The sequence below is a fragment of the Thrips palmi genome, unplaced genomic scaffold (genome assembly GCF_012932325.1).
Source record: "Thrips palmi isolate BJ-2018 unplaced genomic scaffold, TpBJ-2018v1 HiC_scaffold_5, whole genome shotgun sequence".
Lineage (NCBI taxonomy): Eukaryota > Metazoa > Arthropoda > Insecta > Thysanoptera > Thripidae > Thrips > Thrips palmi.
The window spans coordinates 3,789,841-3,809,617 of record NW_023144632.1 but is presented as its reverse complement, the minus strand read 5'-3'; the positions used below and the strand labels follow the sequence as shown (position 1 = coordinate 3,809,617).

General features: G+C 50.6%; 1 protein-coding gene across 1 annotated transcript in view; it reads right to left on the bottom strand.

Moving 5' to 3' along the window:
- LOC117651406 (gastrin/cholecystokinin type B receptor-like) overlaps positions 1-19,777 on the bottom strand; it is a 71,172-nt gene that overhangs the window by 4,952 nt on the left and 46,443 nt on the right. Inside the window, exons 3-6 of the mRNA XM_034395441.1 lie at positions 10,622-10,745; positions 8,193-8,398; positions 4,021-4,138; positions 256-431 (exon numbers count right to left, since the gene is read on the bottom strand). Coding sequence (XP_034251332.1) covers positions 256-431; positions 4,021-4,138; positions 8,193-8,398; positions 10,622-10,745 — 624 coding nt within the window. The remainder of the gene's footprint in view (positions 1-255; positions 432-4,020; positions 4,139-8,192; positions 8,399-10,621; positions 10,746-19,777) is intronic.

Below are 19,777 nucleotides of genomic sequence, written 5' to 3'. Positions count from 1 at the left end.
AGTGACGTTTGCCCTTGGCTTTCTGAAAGGGGTAGTAACGGTTCCGGAAGGGCGGTGCGTAATCTCTCTCTTTGCAACGCCCTTCTATTGGCGGTAAGGCCTGGACCCCGCCAATGTACAAAATTGCCGCCAGTAAAGGGTGGGAATGTTGTCGCCTTTCCATTTGGAGTGTAGGGCCCTGCCGTGCCGTCCCGCCGTCGCGTCGGCACACTGTGCACACACCGCCCACGCCAGCGTGGCGGCACGGCAGTTTACCTGTTGAAGTAGGACAGCAGGTGGAAGCACACACTCATGTACTTGTAGCCCTTGAGGTCGCCGACGCGCTCGTAGCCGTGCGGCAGCACGCCGTAGGCCGTCAGCAGGTTGTCCACCAGCAGCGGCGCCCAGCAGATGACGAACACCACCACCACGGCCACCAGCATCTTGGTCACCTACATAGGGGGGGCGGGCGAGAACCACGTCAAACAAATATTTCGCTCCGTTTTGTGCACACTCAATTCCTTTGTATGATTTTGCTCGTGGTCTCGCACAATTTTGCGCTCGCGTGCTTTTCGCGCAAATTTGCACACAATATCCCACAACTTTGTGCGGTTCTGCGTACAAATTTGTGCGAACGAGTTGCAAACAAGTTTAAAATTGTGTGAGACCACGTACAAAATTATACAAATACATTTAGTGAATGGTTTTTGCTTTGGGCTCCACTACACTGGTAAAACAATTGCACAAAAACTACGCCCTGACGTAATGACTTAGTGCCTTTGGAAGGGCATTAAAATTGAAATTTTGCGCCTTGCAGTCCTTTACTAATTCACGCCTCCAAGGGCATAAACTGATTAGGGCATAAACCGATTCACACCGGTCGAGGGGCCTACATCGTTTACGCCCTGTTAGGGCACAGTTTTATTGCATGTTTTACCAGTGTCCCCCACACTCTAAGTGTCTTGCGGTGATAGGCTGCAACAACATATTATGGCGGGGATTTTCTCCATGATACAATGAAGAAATTTGACAAAATATCTATAAGGTACAGAGAATTTCCAGTGGTACGTTCTACAAAATATCTGTAAGGTACAGAGTATTTCCAATGGAACGTTACAAAATCAGCTGCACCACCATAATCTAGAGAATTTTCACCATAATATGGAGAATCTTCACTATAAGACTTTTAGAGTGCACCGCACTGGGTAGGAAAGGCCGCTGTCTTTTGGTAACACTGAAATTTTCAATAAAAACTTTGTGCCAAAATATGGCGAGACAGAAAGCCTTTCCAAGTTTTGGTCCGACCTGAAGGTCTCGCCAAAATTTGGTGAGACAAGAATGTCTCGTCATAAAATGGTCAGGATCAAGTCTGAAAATGAGTCAAAAAGTTTTTTGTCTGACTACGGAACAGGCCGCTAGAACCGCATTGTCTGGGTTCTAAGTTCTGGCCACAGAGCGGTCAGGCAAAAATATCTCACCCTTTTGTGGTGCGACATCTAGGTGCGACCAAATTTTGGCGAGACCTTCAGGTCTGACCAAAACTTGGCAAGACATTCCAGTCTCACCTTTGAGAAGTCTGACTTTTGGATTCGTAGTGTAAGTTGGTGTACTTACACACCCATTGTAGGTGGGCAAGCCCGGAAAGGCTTCTTTTCGCCTCCTCCTCCTATCTCTCCTCTGGGTTGCGTTGCCAAAAAAGCAATACATGTTCAACAAATTCATCATCAAGCCCAAGGGGAAATAACTCCAGCCAAATTTGTACACCAAAATTCAACAAACATGTAAAATTCACTAAAATTCATTCACATTCATCGAGATTCAACTAAAACTCATCAAAATTTGACTGATATTCATCGGAATTTGACTGAAATTGATCGGAATTTGACTGAAATCCTTCGAAATTTGACTGAAATTCATCGGACTTGAACACCGAAATTCACAGTGATTTCCCCTTGATCAAGCCAAGGCTCAAAGCAGATGGATGACACAATGCATGTTCTCAATGCGTTTAGATGCTTGTTAATGAACATCGATGAGAGAATAATTAAGCCATTGCTTATCTGCGACGGTGTCACTCCGAGACACTCTTTGGGTTGCACCGAGTTGCACTCGGCAAGGCCAGGTCAAGGCCAGGGCCTGCTGCTACACTGCGAGAAACGACCTCGGGCGCTCCTTTGGTCCCGAGACAGTTGAAGCTAACAGCTCTCACTGTCGTTATCGCCTGACAATGGCTATTTTAAAAGTCTAATTCCCAAGTCGTCGTTTGTCGTCTGTCACCTACAAAACCGGCACTATCAGAATCTTACAAACTACACTGAAAAAACAAATCTCCAGAATTTACGAAGGCGCCTCTGGCAAAAATATTGCCGAATGCACCTTTGTGAATTCACGAAAGGGGTTGCGGTTATTAACAAAGATTTTAGGTAATTTACGAAGATTCTTGGTAAATCAACGAAAATCCATCGGATCTTTACCTAGGTCCTTCGTAAATTTAAGAAGATTCTTCCTTCTTTTCCAATAACCTGCTTTGTTCGGCTTGGATTTGCAAAGGCACCTCCGGCAACATTTTTGCCAGAAGCAAGCGCCTTCGTTGATTCCCAATCTATGTCCTGCAGAGTACTTACAGAGGCCTTACAAAGAAAGGAAGCTTGTCAGAAAATAAAGTATTTTGAGCATGCATAAGCTTGCAAAAAAATACTTCCTGGTTTATACAAAGTTCAAAGAACAAAATATCTTACGTGTGCTCAAAATACTTCGCAAGGATTAAAGCGTGGGTTTTTGTTAATTGTTTGCGGTGTGATGCGGTGCCCTTGTCCCAATGCCGCGCCCCAGCGGGCCCCAGCGGGCCCAGGGCCAGGCCCAGTGTGTGGCCTTCGGCTTGGCCTTCGGCTTGGCCTTCGGTGTGGGCTTTCGCGGACGTGACGTGTGTCAGCGACAGCGAGCCACACCAAGGCCGAACCGAGGTCACGTGATGACCTTCAGGCACGTATCCAGGCTCGAAAAAAAAAGGCGGGGGGAAAAAGGGGGGGGGTCCTGTCCCCAAACCAAAACCCTTTTTCCCACTTTTCCTGGTTATGACAAAAACCTATTGTCTTTTTACTTAAAAGCAAAATTAATTTGTTGTTGTACTGGGGGTTAACTTATTTGCAACTCGAACCTGAGCAAAACGACCCTCCCTTTTTTAGGATACGCGCCTGAGGGGTGGGTCAAGGCGGCACTCTTTGCCTGATTACGCAATGGTATCCCAAGAATGTGGAGAGGTTCATTTATAGAAAATGAGTTTTAACGAACATGGGGCAAGCCATGTTTTAGTGTTAAGCTTGACATTCGCATCGTTGTCGTACCTGGAATACCAGTACACAGGTGCAAAGTTGCGACTTTTGGCTACATTACATTCCAGGTGGGTCTCAGAGCCAAAAGAAGTAGGGATCTTCCCTCCCTCCAACCCGTTCCCTGACCTTTCCTTAAGGACATTGAGGTATTCGAGCTGCCCCTGATTTCACTGTGAAGCCAAGTGGACTACTCGGAAGTGCGGAGCGACTGACAATTCCGAACCTCCGCATTTCAAGTGCATGTACTCACTGTTAAAAATTTTGTACTTTTGTACGGAAATGGTACAGAAAAATATAGTACGGAAGTACGGAGAAAAGTACGGAACGTTCCGTCTTGCTCCATTTGGACCCATGTAAATGGGTACGGAAAAAAAGTACGAAACGTTCCGTAGTTGGCAAGTACGGACGTTCCAGGCAAATTATTGACCAGACATGTTCCGTACTTTTTCCGTACTTTTTTCTCACAGTGCTCCACACTCGGTTTGACACAGTGTTTCTTGACGATTCAGGGCCGCACCGGGACGAGGACACCGCGAACACCGCATGCCAATGCCGAGCACAATGGGCCGCGAGGCCGAGGCCCAGGTGCTGCCGAGGAGGCCCAGGCTGCTGAGGCCCAGCCTGCCGAGGCCGAGGTGGACCGAGCTGCTTCGACAACACAGTCTCTCGCGGCCTCGGCCTGCCTCGGCCTGGGCGGCGCTCCACTCACCTGCTTCACGGTCTGCGTCTCCTCCTCCATGCGGATCTGCCCCGCGTTCTTCTTGAGCGACTCCCGGAAGCCCACCTGCCGCTTCTTGGACAGCGGGATGCTCTCCACCACGTTGAGGCTGCCGACAAGGAAAGCAGTGGCGGTCTCTCTCTCTCTCTCTCTCTCTCTCTCTCTCTCTCTCTCTCTCTCTCTCTCTCTCTCTCTCTCTCTCTCTCTCTCTCTCTCTCTCTCTCTCTCAATTCCGTATTTGTGTTTGAGTGTGAATAAGTCAGTCAGTCAGTGAATGAAAGAAGGAACATATGAATGAATGAATGAATGAATGAATGAATGAATGAATGAATGAATGAATGAATGAATGAATGAATGAATGAGAGTGAGCCAGTCAGTAGGTCAGTCAGTCAAAGAGTAAGTGAGTGAGTCAGAGTGAGTGAGTCACTCAGTCAGTCAAAGAGTGAGTGAGTGAGTGAGTAAGTGAGTGAGTGAGTGAGTAAGTGAGTGAGTGAGTCAGTCAGTCAAGAGTGAGTGAGTCAGTTAGTCAGTCAAAGGGTGAGTGAGTCAGCCATAGTCAGTCAGCCACACTCGTGTAAATCTTGACAGAATGTCAGAAACCTGTCTGAAAACCTGATCAAAATTCCGCGCACCTCTGAAAGCTGAAAACACCTCCTGGCATTCCGAAGAACTCAAACCATCAATATCAGAGTAATTTTTCAGAATTTCAGCTTTCAGAGGTGCGCGAATTTTGATCAGGATTTCAGATATGTGTCTGACATTCTGACAAAATCTACACGAGTGCAGTCAAAGAGTGCGTGAGTGAGGGAGAGAGAGAGAGAGAGAGAGAGAGAGAGAGAGAGAGAGAGAGAGAGAGAGAGAGAGAGAGCGCACAAAATAGCACTTTCCGTCCAGAAGGGAACAAAGTGTCGCTTTTTGCCTACCTTCAAGGCGGCTATTTAAAGGTCAAAGGATAGAGGGGACAGTAATCATCCCCCCCCCCCGCCTGGATCCGCCGCTTGAAAGGAGGTGCTCTGCCTGGCAAGGCAAGGCGGCTACCGGGCGGCCGGCGCGCACACAGACCGCACCGCTCCATCCTCTGGCAATCTCCAGCCAGATCAACAATGCAAAGTAGCTCTTGGAGGTCGGGGTGCGGCCGGGGCGCGGCGTGGCGTGGCGTGGCGTGGCGTGGCGTGGCGGGGCGTGGCGTGGCGTGGCGGGGCGGGGCGGGTCCCAGGGGTTGCACGGTTCCACGCGCCCCGCTCGCCGAGGTGAAGTGGTTCCTGGTCGGCGAGGCGCGCGGTCGAGGGGACGCCGCGTTGGCAATTCGTTGCGGTGCGCGCACCGCGGAGCCAGGAGGAGCAGACAGTGTGGGCGTCGCGGCGCACCGACTGCACTGCAGACTCATTCCGACAGTCGCTTTCGTCGCTCTGTCCCTCCCGCAATCATGGGCGTCCCTTTGGGAGGAAGCGATGAAAACGCCTCTCGGAATCAGTCTGCTGGCGGAACGCTCCGGCGTGGTTGTTCTCTTCTTTCAAGCCCACAGACTACTCTGGAATGCTTTACGCTTGAAGCCAAGCGCAGCGTGGACGACTTGGCCTATGCATTTGAATAGGCGGGAGAGGCAGAGGCGAAAACGGAGAACTAGGCTTGAACCCGAACGTGGCGGCCACCACGCTAGAAGTAAGGCGTAAGACTCGAGGGGTGAATCACTAGCGTACTCATGTGTGATAGGTCCGTACTCTGTTTAAATACTGACACGTATGAAAAGATCAAAACTCTTTAATGTTTTGAATGATTTGGCGTTTTTGCTGTCTGCCGAACAAAGCCTAAAATTGCGTATTTATGTGAAACTAGTGGGTTTTGAAAGGTGTACTCAACCGTACTCATGTACTCATGTGTATACTCCAAAAAGCTGAGTGATTCAACCCTCGATAAAACTACGCTTCAGGTCTGACAGTGTGATACCCACGAGGAGTCCCGAGTGATGGGCACTCCGCCCCTTAGCGAAGCTTGGCGTCCACAGTGGAGGACCCTTGTTTGGGGCTGCTGGGCGGAACCCACCGCCGCCTTTGCGTGCGTGTTTCGGTCTGTTCCGGTCTCGATTTTGGTTTCGGTGGTCACACAGACCGCACTTTCTGAGCAACACAAATTTCATCGCACTTTTTTTTCTGTCATCATTCAAAAAGGTGTGATGAGCAACTACTGTATCGCAGAACTTTGCACCATTCCAAAACTCTGCGATGATTTCTAAGGCTTGCAGATTTTGTCATGACATCAATGCAGAAAAAAAATATGCAGAAAACTCTGAGAAGCAGTGATTTGTGGGAATCGCAATTTGGATAATCATCACACGATTTCGTGTTGAAAGTATTGCAACTTGGATGACAGTGTAATGGTTGGGGTTTGGGTTTGGGTCCCTCCGCCAATGGTGAGTTCGGCTTTCTCCCAGTGCTGCTGCACTGTTCTGGGGCGCCCCATTTTGCTTTGTGCATCGCCAGCGGTCGTTTTAACGAGCCGCTGCCGAGACAGGCCGCGTGCGTCCTTGTGGAGCGATGCTCGCGTCGCAGCACTCAGAATGAAAGAGTCATGGTCATGACTAAAATTTTGGGCGAGGAATTCCTTATCACTCAAATTTGGGTGAGGAAGGTTTCCTCGCCCAAATTTGGGTGATGAAGTATAGCTCGCCCAACATTGGGTATTGATCATGACTTTTTCTTTCTCAGTGAGGGAACTGCAGGGGAAAACGGCACACTTTTTCAAAGAATGTGACGTCATAGTCGGAAAAATATGTCACATTCGTTGGCACGTTCCATCGTGACATCACATTCGAACAAACGTGACAAAAATGTAACATTCTGACGAATAAGACGACCGGCGGGTCTGCCACTGACTCGCGATTTGCCACTCAATTCATCCAGGCTTTTTGCCTACACTGAAAATTTAAGTGTGTACTGAGCACATACATAGGGCATATTTAGGTGTTTACGAGTACACACATAGAGCACTTAAGTGTGTACTGAATACACACATAAGTTTTCAGTGTACTTACAGGCGTTTGTTTTACAAATTGCTTACATACAAAGCGTGTTTCAGGTAAAATCAAACGGAGGGGGAGTGACTGTTGGCTGGATGCGTACAATGAGTGCTTAAGAAGTGGCAGACCCCTTGAAGACGATGACACATTCGTTGAGTAAAAGTGGGGCTTTTTGCTAACGAGAGTTCTACGAAACCAATTTCGTAGATCTGACGCATGCTTCATCTGACTGCGGGGCATTTGGAAGGCGCAAATTGGAGAGGCTCTGAAAGAGTCGTCCGCAGCGATTTTAACGTTATTCCACCGTGCTGACTGTGCTGCAGCGCCACGCAGCCGCAGGGGGGGGCTGTATGTCTCCCGACGCGGCGCGGCCCGGGCGTGATTCTGAACCGTTCGTGCAGAGAAACCCAATCAAGAACCGTAATTGAAACTGCTGACTGATTCCGAGAGTCGTTTTCGCCGCTCTGTCTCTCTCGCACCTACAGGAGACGCCCCGTGAGCGCGAGAGAGACAGAGCGACGGAAACGACTCTCCGGCAGCAGGCAGCGAAAGGACGCCCCATCCGTAACCCGGCCGTGACTCCGTGATTTGGGCGCGGAAAGGAAGTCGAAGGAGGGCTGCAAACTCGGCCCTCTTTCCGCTGGTCATCTGCAGAGTGGCACGCTCTGTCTCTCTCGCACTCGCGGGGCGTCCCGCAGGGAGCTGAATAACCTAACGTGGTCTAGACCGCTCCAACCGGTGTGGTCAAATGGGTGCCATTTTGACATCAGTTGGTGCGGTCTAGACCACGTTTGGCCACGTTTGGTGTGGTCTAGACCCATCTGGGCACCCATCTGACCACGCCAGTGGTGCGGTCTGGACCACGTTTGGTTTTTCAGTGGGTGCGAGAGAGACAGAGTGACGAAGCGCTGCAGGACATTCACCGCTAGCCGCTCGTCGTCACACTCGGTCCCTCTTGCACTCGTGCACGGTAAAAACGGAACCTGGTTTTCCCAGGAAGCCAATGGTGAAGGCATAGGCGATTTTCAGGGAGTTCCTGGGAAAACCAGGAACCGTTTTTACCGTGTGCGGAGTCCTGCAGGGATGCATTCTCAACCCTTGCCGCCTCGCACCAGTACGGAACGCACCGCGAGAGAGCCGCACTCACCCCTTGCCGCTGGTCATCTGGCAGCGCTGCAGCATGACGTGCCACACCTCCCAGCAGATGACGGAGTACGTGAAGACCATGATGCCGGTGGGCACCACCAGGATCACCACCAGCGAGTACACGTCGTTGAAGCGCAGGATGAAGTCGTCCTCGAAGTCGCGCACGCACCACATGCCCGAGTACTTGACGCCCACCTCCTTGTAGTCCTGCAGCACCAATCATGCATTTGTAGGCACACTCTGAAAACCTTGCAAACTAATTTAGGCCGTACACAGAAAAGCAGCATACATATAAGCTCACAAAGAAAATACTTCGCAATTAACGAACTTTTTCTTCGTATAACAAAGTGAATTAGTTTGTACAATGTATGCTCAAAATACTTTGTAAGGTTTTAAACATGCAAGTTTTACAAAAAAATAATAATTATAATTTTGTAATTGACGAATTTTTTTTTTTTTGCTGTTCATGAGAGTTTTTGTTTCAAATCCATTTAAAACAACAAACTAACCAACTGTTTTGGGGCAAGAGTTTTTCCCCCTCAAAACTTCTCACTTTTAAAATTTTAAATACGGTGAAAGATTTACCAACTTGGTTGGGGTGAAGATTTTCCCAGTAAAAGAAAAAGAAATGGTTTCGACAAGGCGGCGTGGGTAAGGTTTTCAGAGTACGGTCAGCAGAGAGACTGTCCTCTTGGTGTGTGGCGTGAACAGGGGCCAGTAAAAGAAAAAGAAGATGGGTCTCCCAAGGCGGCCGTCGGGCAAAACTCAAAATTGTAGTAAGACAACAAAAGAGAGAGGAGAGAGAGAGGGGAGAGGAGAGAAGGAGAGAGGAGAGAGAGAGAGAGAGAAGAGGAGAGAGAGGAGAAAGGGGGAAAGAAAGAGAGAGAGAGAGAAAGAAAGAAAGAAAGAGAGAGAGAGAGAGAGAGAGAAAGAAAGAAAGAGAGAGAGAAAGAAAGAAAGAGAAGAGAGAAAGAAAGAGAGAGAGAGAGAGAGAGCGCAGGACAGATGGCACACAAACAGCAGGCGAGCGACGCCCATCTCCGAGGCGACAAAAGTTTGCCAGTCGTCCTGCTTGCTCTTTTGTAGAACAATCCGGAGGCGCCGCGAATCCGCGGATTAGATTTGTTTCTTTCCGCGCGAGACACAACAAAGAGTCCCGCGCGGCGCGGCGCCAGGCCCCGCCAGGCCCCGCCAGGCCCGACGACGTCGCGCTCGCAGTGCAGGGAATGGGGGAAACTCCGGGCCCGAGAAAACATAGGCCAAGAAAACAGTGTGGGAGGCACTTGCCGGGCGAGTTCGGGCGAGGTACGCACCGGCAAACCAAGGGTGGAGATCTCCACACTTCCTGGTGCGGGCGGAGTCTCACTTGGATGTGTGGAGTTCGCAGTCTCCTCATTCAAGTGCGGAGTAACTCCAGGGCCCCTACCGGGCACGGTGCAAACGTTGAGAACTCGGGGATAACACTGAGATTCCAAACGCTATGAATATAGCACGAAAATGCGTCCCGAAAATGCCCAACGCTAATGCATGGGCATGGGAAGGCATTTGCACTTCATGTGCAATGCTTTTGCATTGCATCAATTGACGCTATATTCATAGCGTTTGGATTCTCCTCGGTGAACTCCACACTTGAAGTATGCTCCGCAAAAAACGGTACCTGGTTTCCCAAGGAAGCCTATGGTAGAGACATAAGCTCGGACGCAGGCGATCAATAGGAAGTTCCTGGGAAAACCAGGTTACGTTTTTACCGTGTGGAGCGAGGGGGCCACTACTCTCATTTCAGGTGTACACAAGATTACGGGATTACGGGAAATTTACTAGGGATTACGCGTGAAATTTTCGAAAATTGGTTCGAAAACGTTGAAAAAAAGCTCAAAAACATTGAAAAATGACTAAAAACGTTGAAAAATGACAGAATTTTGTCAAGGATTACGTGATTACGCCATGGATTACCAGAGATTACCAGCCAATTTGTACACAGGATTACGGGGGTGGTGGCCCCCTCGGTGTGGAGAATGCAAACTCTGCACTTCCGCGATTTCGACATAAAGTTTCGAGAGTAAAAATCGACCAAAAAAGAGAAAACTGTCGCTGCCGTGTGCGACATTGCAGCATCGTGTAGGAAGGAAGAGGGAAAAGATTGGTAGACTGAGGGACTGGGTGGCAGGCTGGCCCAAGGGCTGGCCGCACAGGGGGCCAGAAGACCGGTGGAGGAGGCCGAAACTCTAGACGCGTTTTGAGCTCCAGAATCGCTAAACAGGCCTCGAACCGAACGTGTGACCCCACCAATGGACTCCTCGTTCGGAGAGCATTCCATTGGTGGGGTCACACGTTCGGTTCGAGAGCCGTTTAGCGATTCTGGAGCTCAAAACGCGTCTAGAGTTTTGTCCGCCTCCGCCGGTCCTCTGGCCCACTGTGGGCCGTACTCACGATGGTCTGCAGGATGGGCGTGGCCATGACGAAGGCGGCCAGCCAGATGCCGGCGCAGATCTTCCTCGCCTGGGACAGCGAGCACAGGTACTTGACCTTCATCGGGTGGATGATGGCGTAATACCTGCGGACACACACCAGAGCGTTGGGTTATACACTGCCAAACCAAAAGATAATAGCCATAGCACGTAATTACTCTGCACACTGCACCGCAAGGGAAAGTGTGAATTGTACAACAATAGGACAACAAAAACTGTACAATAAAAGTACAACAGGGATTGTAGAAAGTACAGCGAGAATTGTGCAAACCACAACGAGGTCTGGACTGCACAGGACTCGTCATGCCGGTTCCATTGTACTTTGTACAACAATTGTTGTACTTTGGAAGTACAATAAAATCCTGATAAAAAATTTACCAGAAATTTGTGTACTTTTGTTGTGGTTTTTTCTTGCAGTGTGCAATACCAAGTGTGGGGACTGCAAACTTCCACTTACAGATACTGAAAATACCACACTTTCGCATCGCATTTCAGGTCAGAGCCTGCGATCGGGTGGGTAAGGCGGCCGAGCGCTACCCGGCCGGCCTGGCACTCTTTGACTTGCTCACCCGGCCACAGCCGGCCCATACCCAGACCCAGACCCACCCGCTGTTGAGGTGACCGGGTAACGCGCTACCCACCACGGGTGCACAGACCCAGCGTGCCGACGACGGCTCGACCCGAGCCCAGCGCGGCCCGCTGCCGTCGCCGGCGAGGCAGGCGGCAGTCAGCGAGCCGCCAGTCGACACACTGTCTCTCTCGCACTCGTTGGCTGCTTATGGGAGTGAGAGAGCGAGATGCCATTCGCCTGACGCCCGTCAGTCGCTTGGCGCGGCTGTGGTTGGTTTTGCCTCGCCGTCGGCGCTGTGGCTCGTCGATCGGGCGCTGGTCGCCGCCGCTGGCCGCTACGTGTGAGTGTGTGTGTGTGTCAGTCTAGGTCGGGCCGGCCAGCGCCGACTGAACCTGTGCTGGCACCGGGTAAGAGCGCTCACCCGGCCGGGGACGGCGGGTGAGAACGCGGCAGCTTACCCACCCGATCGCAGGCTCTGTTTCAGGTGTGGAAATGCTCGGTTTCACACAGCCCAACAAGGGTGGCCTCGCGGAGCCCCTGTGAATCGGAGCATAGGCCGCCCGGCCGGCAGCGCTGCGCTGGGTCCGACAGCCTGCCGGGCGCTCTTCAGCCCGCTCTGCGGACGGGAGGGAGAGAGAGAGGGGAGAGAGAGAGAGGAGAGAGAGAGAGAGAGAGAGAGAGAGGGAGAGAGAGAGAGGGGGAAGAGAGAGAGAGAGAGAGAGAGAAAGAGGGGACAGTGAGCCACAAGCCAATGGGCCACTTGAGTTCACCAAGGCGTAACTCGTAACGCTGCAGAACGCGCGGAGGTAAGCAGTGTGCACACACGTGTATGTTTACCCCGTGCCTTTGCATGCAGAGGACAAACTCGAGAGCCAGCCTGCCGATATTCCAGGAATTTGATTTCGCATCTGCTCGAATTTAGGCCTACTGGGACGTGAATCGTGCCAACAACAACTCTCCAGACTCGTTTCGTATCCTTTGAGACATGAAGTGATCCGTGCTACTTTTGGAACGACAGTAGCTCCAGCCCGAGACTGCATGGCGTGCTTCACCTGGGAAAAAACCTCATAGCTGGCCCAAGCTCGCCGCACTCCGCGGTCCTCTTGCGGGAAAACAAGTACCTGGAATTACAACACAACTCCTGAAAAAAAATGGCCCTTTTTCCAGGATGCGTTTGGGAATTGCAGGTACTGCTTTTGCGGTGCAGCAGCCAGCAGCCCGGCGGCGCGATGGGGAAATCACTGTGAATTTCGTTGTACAAATCAAATGAATTTCAGTCAAATTTCAATGAATTCCAGTTAAATTTCGATGAATTTCAGTCGAATTCCGATGTATTTCAGTCAAATTTCGATGAATTACAGTCAAATTTCGACGAATTTCAGTCAAATTTCGATGAATTTCAATGCATTTTGGTGAATTTTACATGTCTGACGAATTTTGGCGTACAAATTTGGCTAGAGTTATTTCCTCCGCGGTGCACGCCCAGCGACCCAAGCCCCGCCCAGTCCTAAAAAACCATGGAGGGTCCCATGGTGCATGGGACATCATGGGATTGCATGGGAAGCAAAATCCCATGGTGTCCAAAACACCCCTCATTTTTGGCCCCTTTTACCATGAGAAAATTCCATGGTGTCTGGTTTGCATGGTGTACTGGTCCCATGACATCCCTCGTACACATGGCGTGCCAAGTGCCTTGTCACAAAGTCAAGCGAAGAGACACGAGGCGTTCATCTGTTCTCTTCACCCACGTAAAAATTCGATGCTGAACACGATGGAGCAGTCGCCGTCACTCTATCTCTAGTAGTTTTCAAGTTGCAGAGGGATTCTGAATAATCTCTGGAGACTTCAACGCACGGGCAAGAGCACGTTACCATGGTGCGAGCGCCACCATGGGGAAGCCATGCTTCACCATGACGATAGACACCATGGTGGTTCTTTCACCACGGAATTATTTGTCGCCCCATGCCGTGGTGTAAGAGTGCTCGTGGTGTTTTCCTAAATTTCCATGGCGAAAGATCATCGTCTCGTGGGAAGTCATCCATGGGACCCCATGTGCTCCATGGTTTTTTGGGACTGGGCGGGCAAGCAAGGCGCCCGCAAAAACAGGCTGCTGCACAGAAGTGCCGCGTCAAAGCCGCGAACAACATCTTGCAAGAAGCACGCCGCCGCGCCGCTCTCGTTCCGAACGGTCGCTCTGTCTCTCTCGCACCCTCACGGAGCGGCCCATGCGAGCGAGAGAGACAGGGCGACGCACCGTTCGGACTCGGCCTGCATAGGCCCGTGTTCCGGCAGGACCAAGGACCGAGGACCGAGGGCGCCAAAGCCTTTCGCGTAGCGGCCGAGGCGGGCCGAGGCGGGAACTAATGTTTATATTTGCACACTAATGCCGCCACTGGCCAGCGGACGGGCATCTTTCCGCTTCTTTCTTTGTTTCCCCTTTCCCTAACTCACTCCCACACACTCATCGTGTGTGTGAGTGTGTGTGCGCGTGTGTTTGTGTGTGTGTGTGTGTGTGTGTGTGGAAAGGGGGAAAGGGGGGGGGGGCACGGGTGTGTGACCACTGTCACATTTCCTGGTGCGGAGTAATTCTTTACACTTGGACGTGTGGAGTTTGCAGTCTCCACACGTCAAAGTGGTGAAGTGGCTCATACCGAAGAGCCCCGACCTCTTGGCATGGTGGAAAACGAAAAGTCTCATTATTCCGCATTTCACGTGTGGAATTCTCCACATTTCGTTTCACAGTGAGGGAGAGGGCATTACGCAATGCCGGCCCACGCTTCCCAGTGTGTCTGGCTCCGCTCCGCTCTGTCTATGCCGCTCGCCGCGGTGCTTTGCACTCTAAATATCTTACGAAGATGTTTCCACGAAGAAAATGGCGCAAAGATAATACGGAGGTGGTTTTTCTTCGTATTACGAAGGTTTTTCTTTGTATCTCACAATGAAAAATCTAAAAAAGATTCGTATTACGAAGGAGTATTGCGTCGTATTATGCTTGCGCCGAATTCACCGCAACATACGAATAACACAGGTCAAATTTCATTGTAAGACATTTAGAGTGTGGGCCATCACTGAAAAACCAAACGTGGTCCAGACCGCACCAACTGGTGTGGTCAAATGGGTGCCATTTTGACCACATCAAGTGGTGTGGTCTAGACCACGTTTGGTGCGGTCTAGACCGCACCAAAGGCACCAAACGTGGTCTAGACCACACCAACTGATGTGGTCAAAATGGCACCCATTTGACCACACCAGTTGGTGCAGTCTAGACCACGTTCGGTTTTTCAGTGATGGGCCGTGTCTCTCGTCGTTTCGTCGCGAGGCTGATTTCCTGTTTCCAAGTTGGCGGAGCGGGGTTAGAAAGGAAAATGGTCGGACAGGCAGCCAAATTAAGGCATGACAAAACGCCGCGCCAATTACAATTTCAATTACTCTCGGTCAGGACGCCCTTGGAAATCAATCCGGGAGACATTCTTTCTTGAAACGCAGGGCGGCGTTTTTACCTTGCGGCTGGAAGTGGTTCCAGTCGGTCGCTAATTGCTCGTCGCGGGCTTCCCTCGCTCTGTCTCTCTCGCACTCGCGGGGAGTTCCGTCGGGGTGCGAGAGAGACAGAGCGAAGAAAACGCAGCCCGCTGGGCCGGCCAGTCCTCGTTAGTATAATTATCATCCTTTTCCTTTTGCAGTGCGGGACGGATGGACGCTGTCGCCAGAGCAGTCAAGCCAGTAAGGGGAAGAGAGAGAGAGAGAGAGAGAGAGAGAGAGAGAGAGAGAGAGAGAGAGAGAGAGAGAGAGAGAGAGAGACGTAGAGGAGTTGCATTTGTGCGGCAAGTCTTTCCGGGTCAGTCGGCCGAGCACTCGGGGCGGGGAATGGGAAGTCTGTCGAGAGAGCAGAGGAGAGAAACCGCGAATACGCTCCGAATTCCAAGGCGACAATTCAGTACTTTTTTTGGCGATACAACTACAACTGTGTATGTCTTTTAAAGAGGCACGCGCCCACCCCTGCGAAATCCCCCAAACGCCTGATAATAGGCAACCAGCATCACATGCTGAAATATACTCAATCGCCCCTCTCTGTCGGAGGCTCCGGAAAACCGCGCCTGCCAAAAAGTTGGCGATAATGCGGAGCGAATTACTCCCACACTTGGGCATGTGGAATTCTCCACCCTCGGTTTGACAGTGTCCCCACACGGTTCACCGACACCAACAGCTTCGCTTCCGGACACGAGAGAGGGCGCGAGTTTCCGAACGCGTCGCGCTCTCTCCCTCGCACCCCAACGGGGCGCGGGACGCAGTGCGAGAGAGACGGGGCCGAGCTGCTGTAAGGTGTTGCGCTGCGCGCACCCGAAACCCGAGCCGACTCCGCGGCGGCGGAAAATCAATCCAGCAATCATTGTGCCGCCAACGAGCACATAAAGCCGGCATCAAAGGGCGGCCAAACTTTGGGCAAAGCTGCGGGAAAGCTTGAGCAAAGCTTGGGCTGGGTAAAGCTTGGGCAAAGCTTGGGTAAAGCTAGGGCAAAGCTTGGGTAAAGCTAGGGCAAAGCTTGGGTAAAGCTAGGGCAAAGCTTGGGTAAAGCTAGGGCAAAGCTTGGGTAAAGCTAGGGCAAAGCTTGGGTAAAGCTAGGGCAAAGCTTGGGTAAAGCTAGGGCAAAACTTGGGTAAAGCTGGGGCAAAGCTGGGGTAAAGCTTCGCCAAGGCTTCGGTAAAGCTTGGCCAAAGCTTGGGTAAAGCTTGACCAATACTACGGCAAAGCCTTGGGCAATGCTTCGGCAAAGCCTTAGGTAAATCTTCGATAAAGCTTGGGCAAATCTTGGGCATTCTTGGTCAAAGCGTGGACAAGCTTGGGTAAAGCATGGGCAAAACTCGGGCAAAGCAAGGGTAAAGCTTCGGAGAAGCTGCGGCAAAGCTTGAGTAAAGCTTGGGTAAAGCTTCGGGAAAGCTGCAGCAAAGCTTGGGGAAGCTTGGGTAAAGCTTCGGGAAAGCTTTGGCAAAGCAGCGAAAAGCTCCTAGGAGTGCTAGCCGAGGACAAGGCCGCCCACTCACGCTTGGCTCGCGCGGCCAAAGCGACTAATTTAATTTAATCAGAATTCTCTCTTTGGCAAGGCGGTGCGCGGCTGGCCGGGGCCGAGGCTGCCCTACAAGCGAATCAAAAGACAACAACGATTTTGGCGAGCGAAACTCCGACTCGGCAAACTGACTCCGAGAGTCGTAATCGTCGCTCTGTCCCTCTCGCACTTTGCGTTGCCCATGGAAGGGTGCGATAAAGGCGGAGAGAGACTCTCAGTGTACTGCGCCGTTTAATTTTTCACTCTACCGCCAGCAGACGAGTGAGCTGAGTGAGCTGAGGGAGGGCCAAAGGGGCCAAACTCCCCTAAACCCCATTTTCGGGGCCCGAGCCCAAATTTTTTCGCGTTTCCACGTTGAAACGAAAGTTAATTAAGTCTGGTCCGCAAGTATGCGATAAATCGAGGAATAGCGGGGCGGGCCTGAGTTGCCAATTTGTTTCGCCACTTTTTCTTGTTCATTAAAAATGAGACGTGAGAAAAGCGAGCTCACTGTTTCCCTGATTTACTATTTGCATTCCGGCCACGAAAAACGGGGTAGACATTCAAACCATTTAAACAAGCACACTGTTGCGGCCCAGCTGCACTGTCAAACCAAGTGGCCTGGTGCAGAGTGATTCTCCTTGGACGCGTGAAGGTTGCAGTCTCCTTACTTCAAGTGTAGGATCGCTCATAGAGCCCCTTGGCATAGTGCTAAAACGTGCCACTCGTGTAAATTTTGTCAGAATGTCAGAAACATGTCTGAAATCCTTATCAAAATTCGCGCGCCTCCAAAAGCTGACATTCTGAAAAATTATTCCAAAATTGATGGCTTGAGTTACAGAATGTCAGAATAAGTTTTCAGCTCTCAATCAGAGGTGCGCGAATTTTGATCAGGTTTTCAGACAGGTGTTTCTGACATGTGATAAAATTTACACGAGTGTGGAGAACACCACACTTGAAGGACACAGGTGTAAATGGGATCAGGATTTTCTGATCATTTACCCATTTTTCTGATAAAATTTGGGATTTTCTGATCATTGGCGTACTATCAGAAAAATTGGCATCAGAATTGCAAGAATTTCTGATAACTGTGAAATGATCAGAGAAAAAGTCTGATCGCTAATTATTGATCAGGGAAAATTTCTGATCCGAAAAGTGATCAGACAGTGATCAGAATAGAGTCATCAGAAAACATAGACATTCTGATAACATGCAAAACTATCAGAAAATCGTGATGTCTCAAAAATCTAGATGCCTGTAAAACAGAAAGTTTTCGGAATTTTGGTTTCAAATTTGGTGAGCGGTATGTTCGCGACATTTGGCTAGGGCATTTTCAAGGTCATGAAATTTAGACCATATCTTCTGGCATTTTGAGAGCTGATGGCGAGCTAGCGTGAAACGGATTGCAGAATTGGATCGGACTCAGTTTCGACCCCCTAGAGCCGTTTGCCTCATCTCCGTACCTTTCACGACCGTGAAAATATCCTGAGTCAGATATCGTTACATTTCTGATAATACAATTTCTGATTCTACTCCAGTGGTGATCAGACCCGAGGTGATCAGAGCCACGCTGATCAGAAACGTGATCAGGAATCAGGAAAAAAAACATCAGAAAAGGTGTTCGAAAAAGCATCAGGTTTTTTCCTGATCTTCAATTTTCTGATCCAGAAAGTGATCAGCGCTAGGTGATCAGAAAATCCTGATCCCATTTACACCTGTGATGGAGACTGCTAACTCCTACACACTGTCAGAAAACTCCGTAAAAATACGGAAATTTAACGGAGACTGTCCATTTTTTTTAACGGAGATCTCCGTTTTTATGAATTATGGATTTTCTCCGTAAAAATATGGAAGTTATGTATATAAATGAAATAGAAGCCCTACTTATCAAAAAGAACAGACTAATTCACGTTATCGATGGGTTAGGTGACCAACTGATTAGGTGTTCCAAGAGTACGCCTTCCCTAAAGCGACCTCGCCTTTGGGTTTCCGTCCATTTATCCGATCCTGGCATGTGGTCAAGTGGATCTTCAAACAGTTTTGGAGAATATCACTTTCGTCTAAAAGGACACTGTTTGCATTAAAATCGGAGGTAGAAGGAGGGAAGTAAACCGTTAAAATGCGTTTATTTCTGCAAAAATGCGGTTCATCTCCGTAAAAATACGGAAAATCTCCGTAAAAATATGGAAAATCTCCGTAAAAAGATGGAAAATTTACGGAGCCTCCATTCCCAAAATTAGAGTAACTTTCTCCGTAAATTTACGGACTTTTTTTCTAACAGTGCACTTTCAAGTGCGGAGCGGAGGCTGCGAATTTCTCACCTCCGCATTCCAAGTGCGGAGTTTCCACCCTATGTTTTACAGTGAGCAGACGCTGCCAGAGGCTTGCTCGCGTCGCGGGGTGCCGCGCGTCACCGTGCGCCCTACCGGCACACGCGCGCCACGCCACGGCACGGCACGGCGTGGCACGGCACGGCACGGCACGGCACGGCACGGCGCGGGCCGTAAGTCTGCGTCTTTGGGGCCCACAGCACACAAACATGCCCCGCAAGTCCAATAACAATAACGCACCACCAAATCGGCCCCGGCAAATCGGTCGCGCTGGGCACGGCGGGGGTGGGGCGGAGTGAGGTGGGGCGGGGTGAGGTGGGGTTGGGTGAGGTGGGGCGGGGCGGGGCGGGACACCCCGCGAGGCTCGCCCGCGTCACACTTTCCCACTCAATAAAAGCAATAAACACTCCGCTAGAAAAATGGGTGGAAGTTGCGGCAGCCCTGCGGTGTGCGGCGGTGCGCCCTGCTGGGGCCGCTGGGGCGGCGCACGTGGGACGAAGGGGACGGGATGGAGGTCTCTGATTGGTCGAAGCCTTCCGCTTCGGAGCCCGTTCCCTTCAGCCAGCAGGCTGATTCCGAGAGTCGTTTTCGTCGCTCTGTCGCACTCATGGGGCTCTCCGTCGAGAGAGACAGAGCAACAAACCGATCTTCTGAGTCGCTCGACAGAAAGCAACGTGGGCGTCGTGGAAATATCATGTCATCACTTTCAGGCCTCCTTTTTGACACCATTCGCCCCCACGTCCGCAATCGGTTTAATCAACATCTTCTGTGTTTCAGATAGGACTGTCATCCCAGAACCGCCCTCCCATCCAAAGTGATGACGTCATATTTGCACGCCGCGCCGTCCGCCCCATGAGTTGGATTATTTTCGACGATTCCCGACCGAAGCGAAAATGCGGTTGCACTGGTGAAACAAAGGCATAAAAATTATGCCCTTTAAGGGCGTAAACGATTTGCGCCCTTAAAGGGCATAAATCGTTAATGCCTTTGGGAAGGGCATTAAAATTTTGCTTGAAATTCCTATACCATTTACGCCCTTCCCAAGGGCATAAAACGATTTATGCCCTTGCAAGGGCGTAAAAGAGTTTTTAATGCCCTAAAGGGCGTAATTTTTATGCCTTTGTTTTACCAGTGTGGTTCCAATCACTTCACTTCACCGAACAATCAACGTAATGT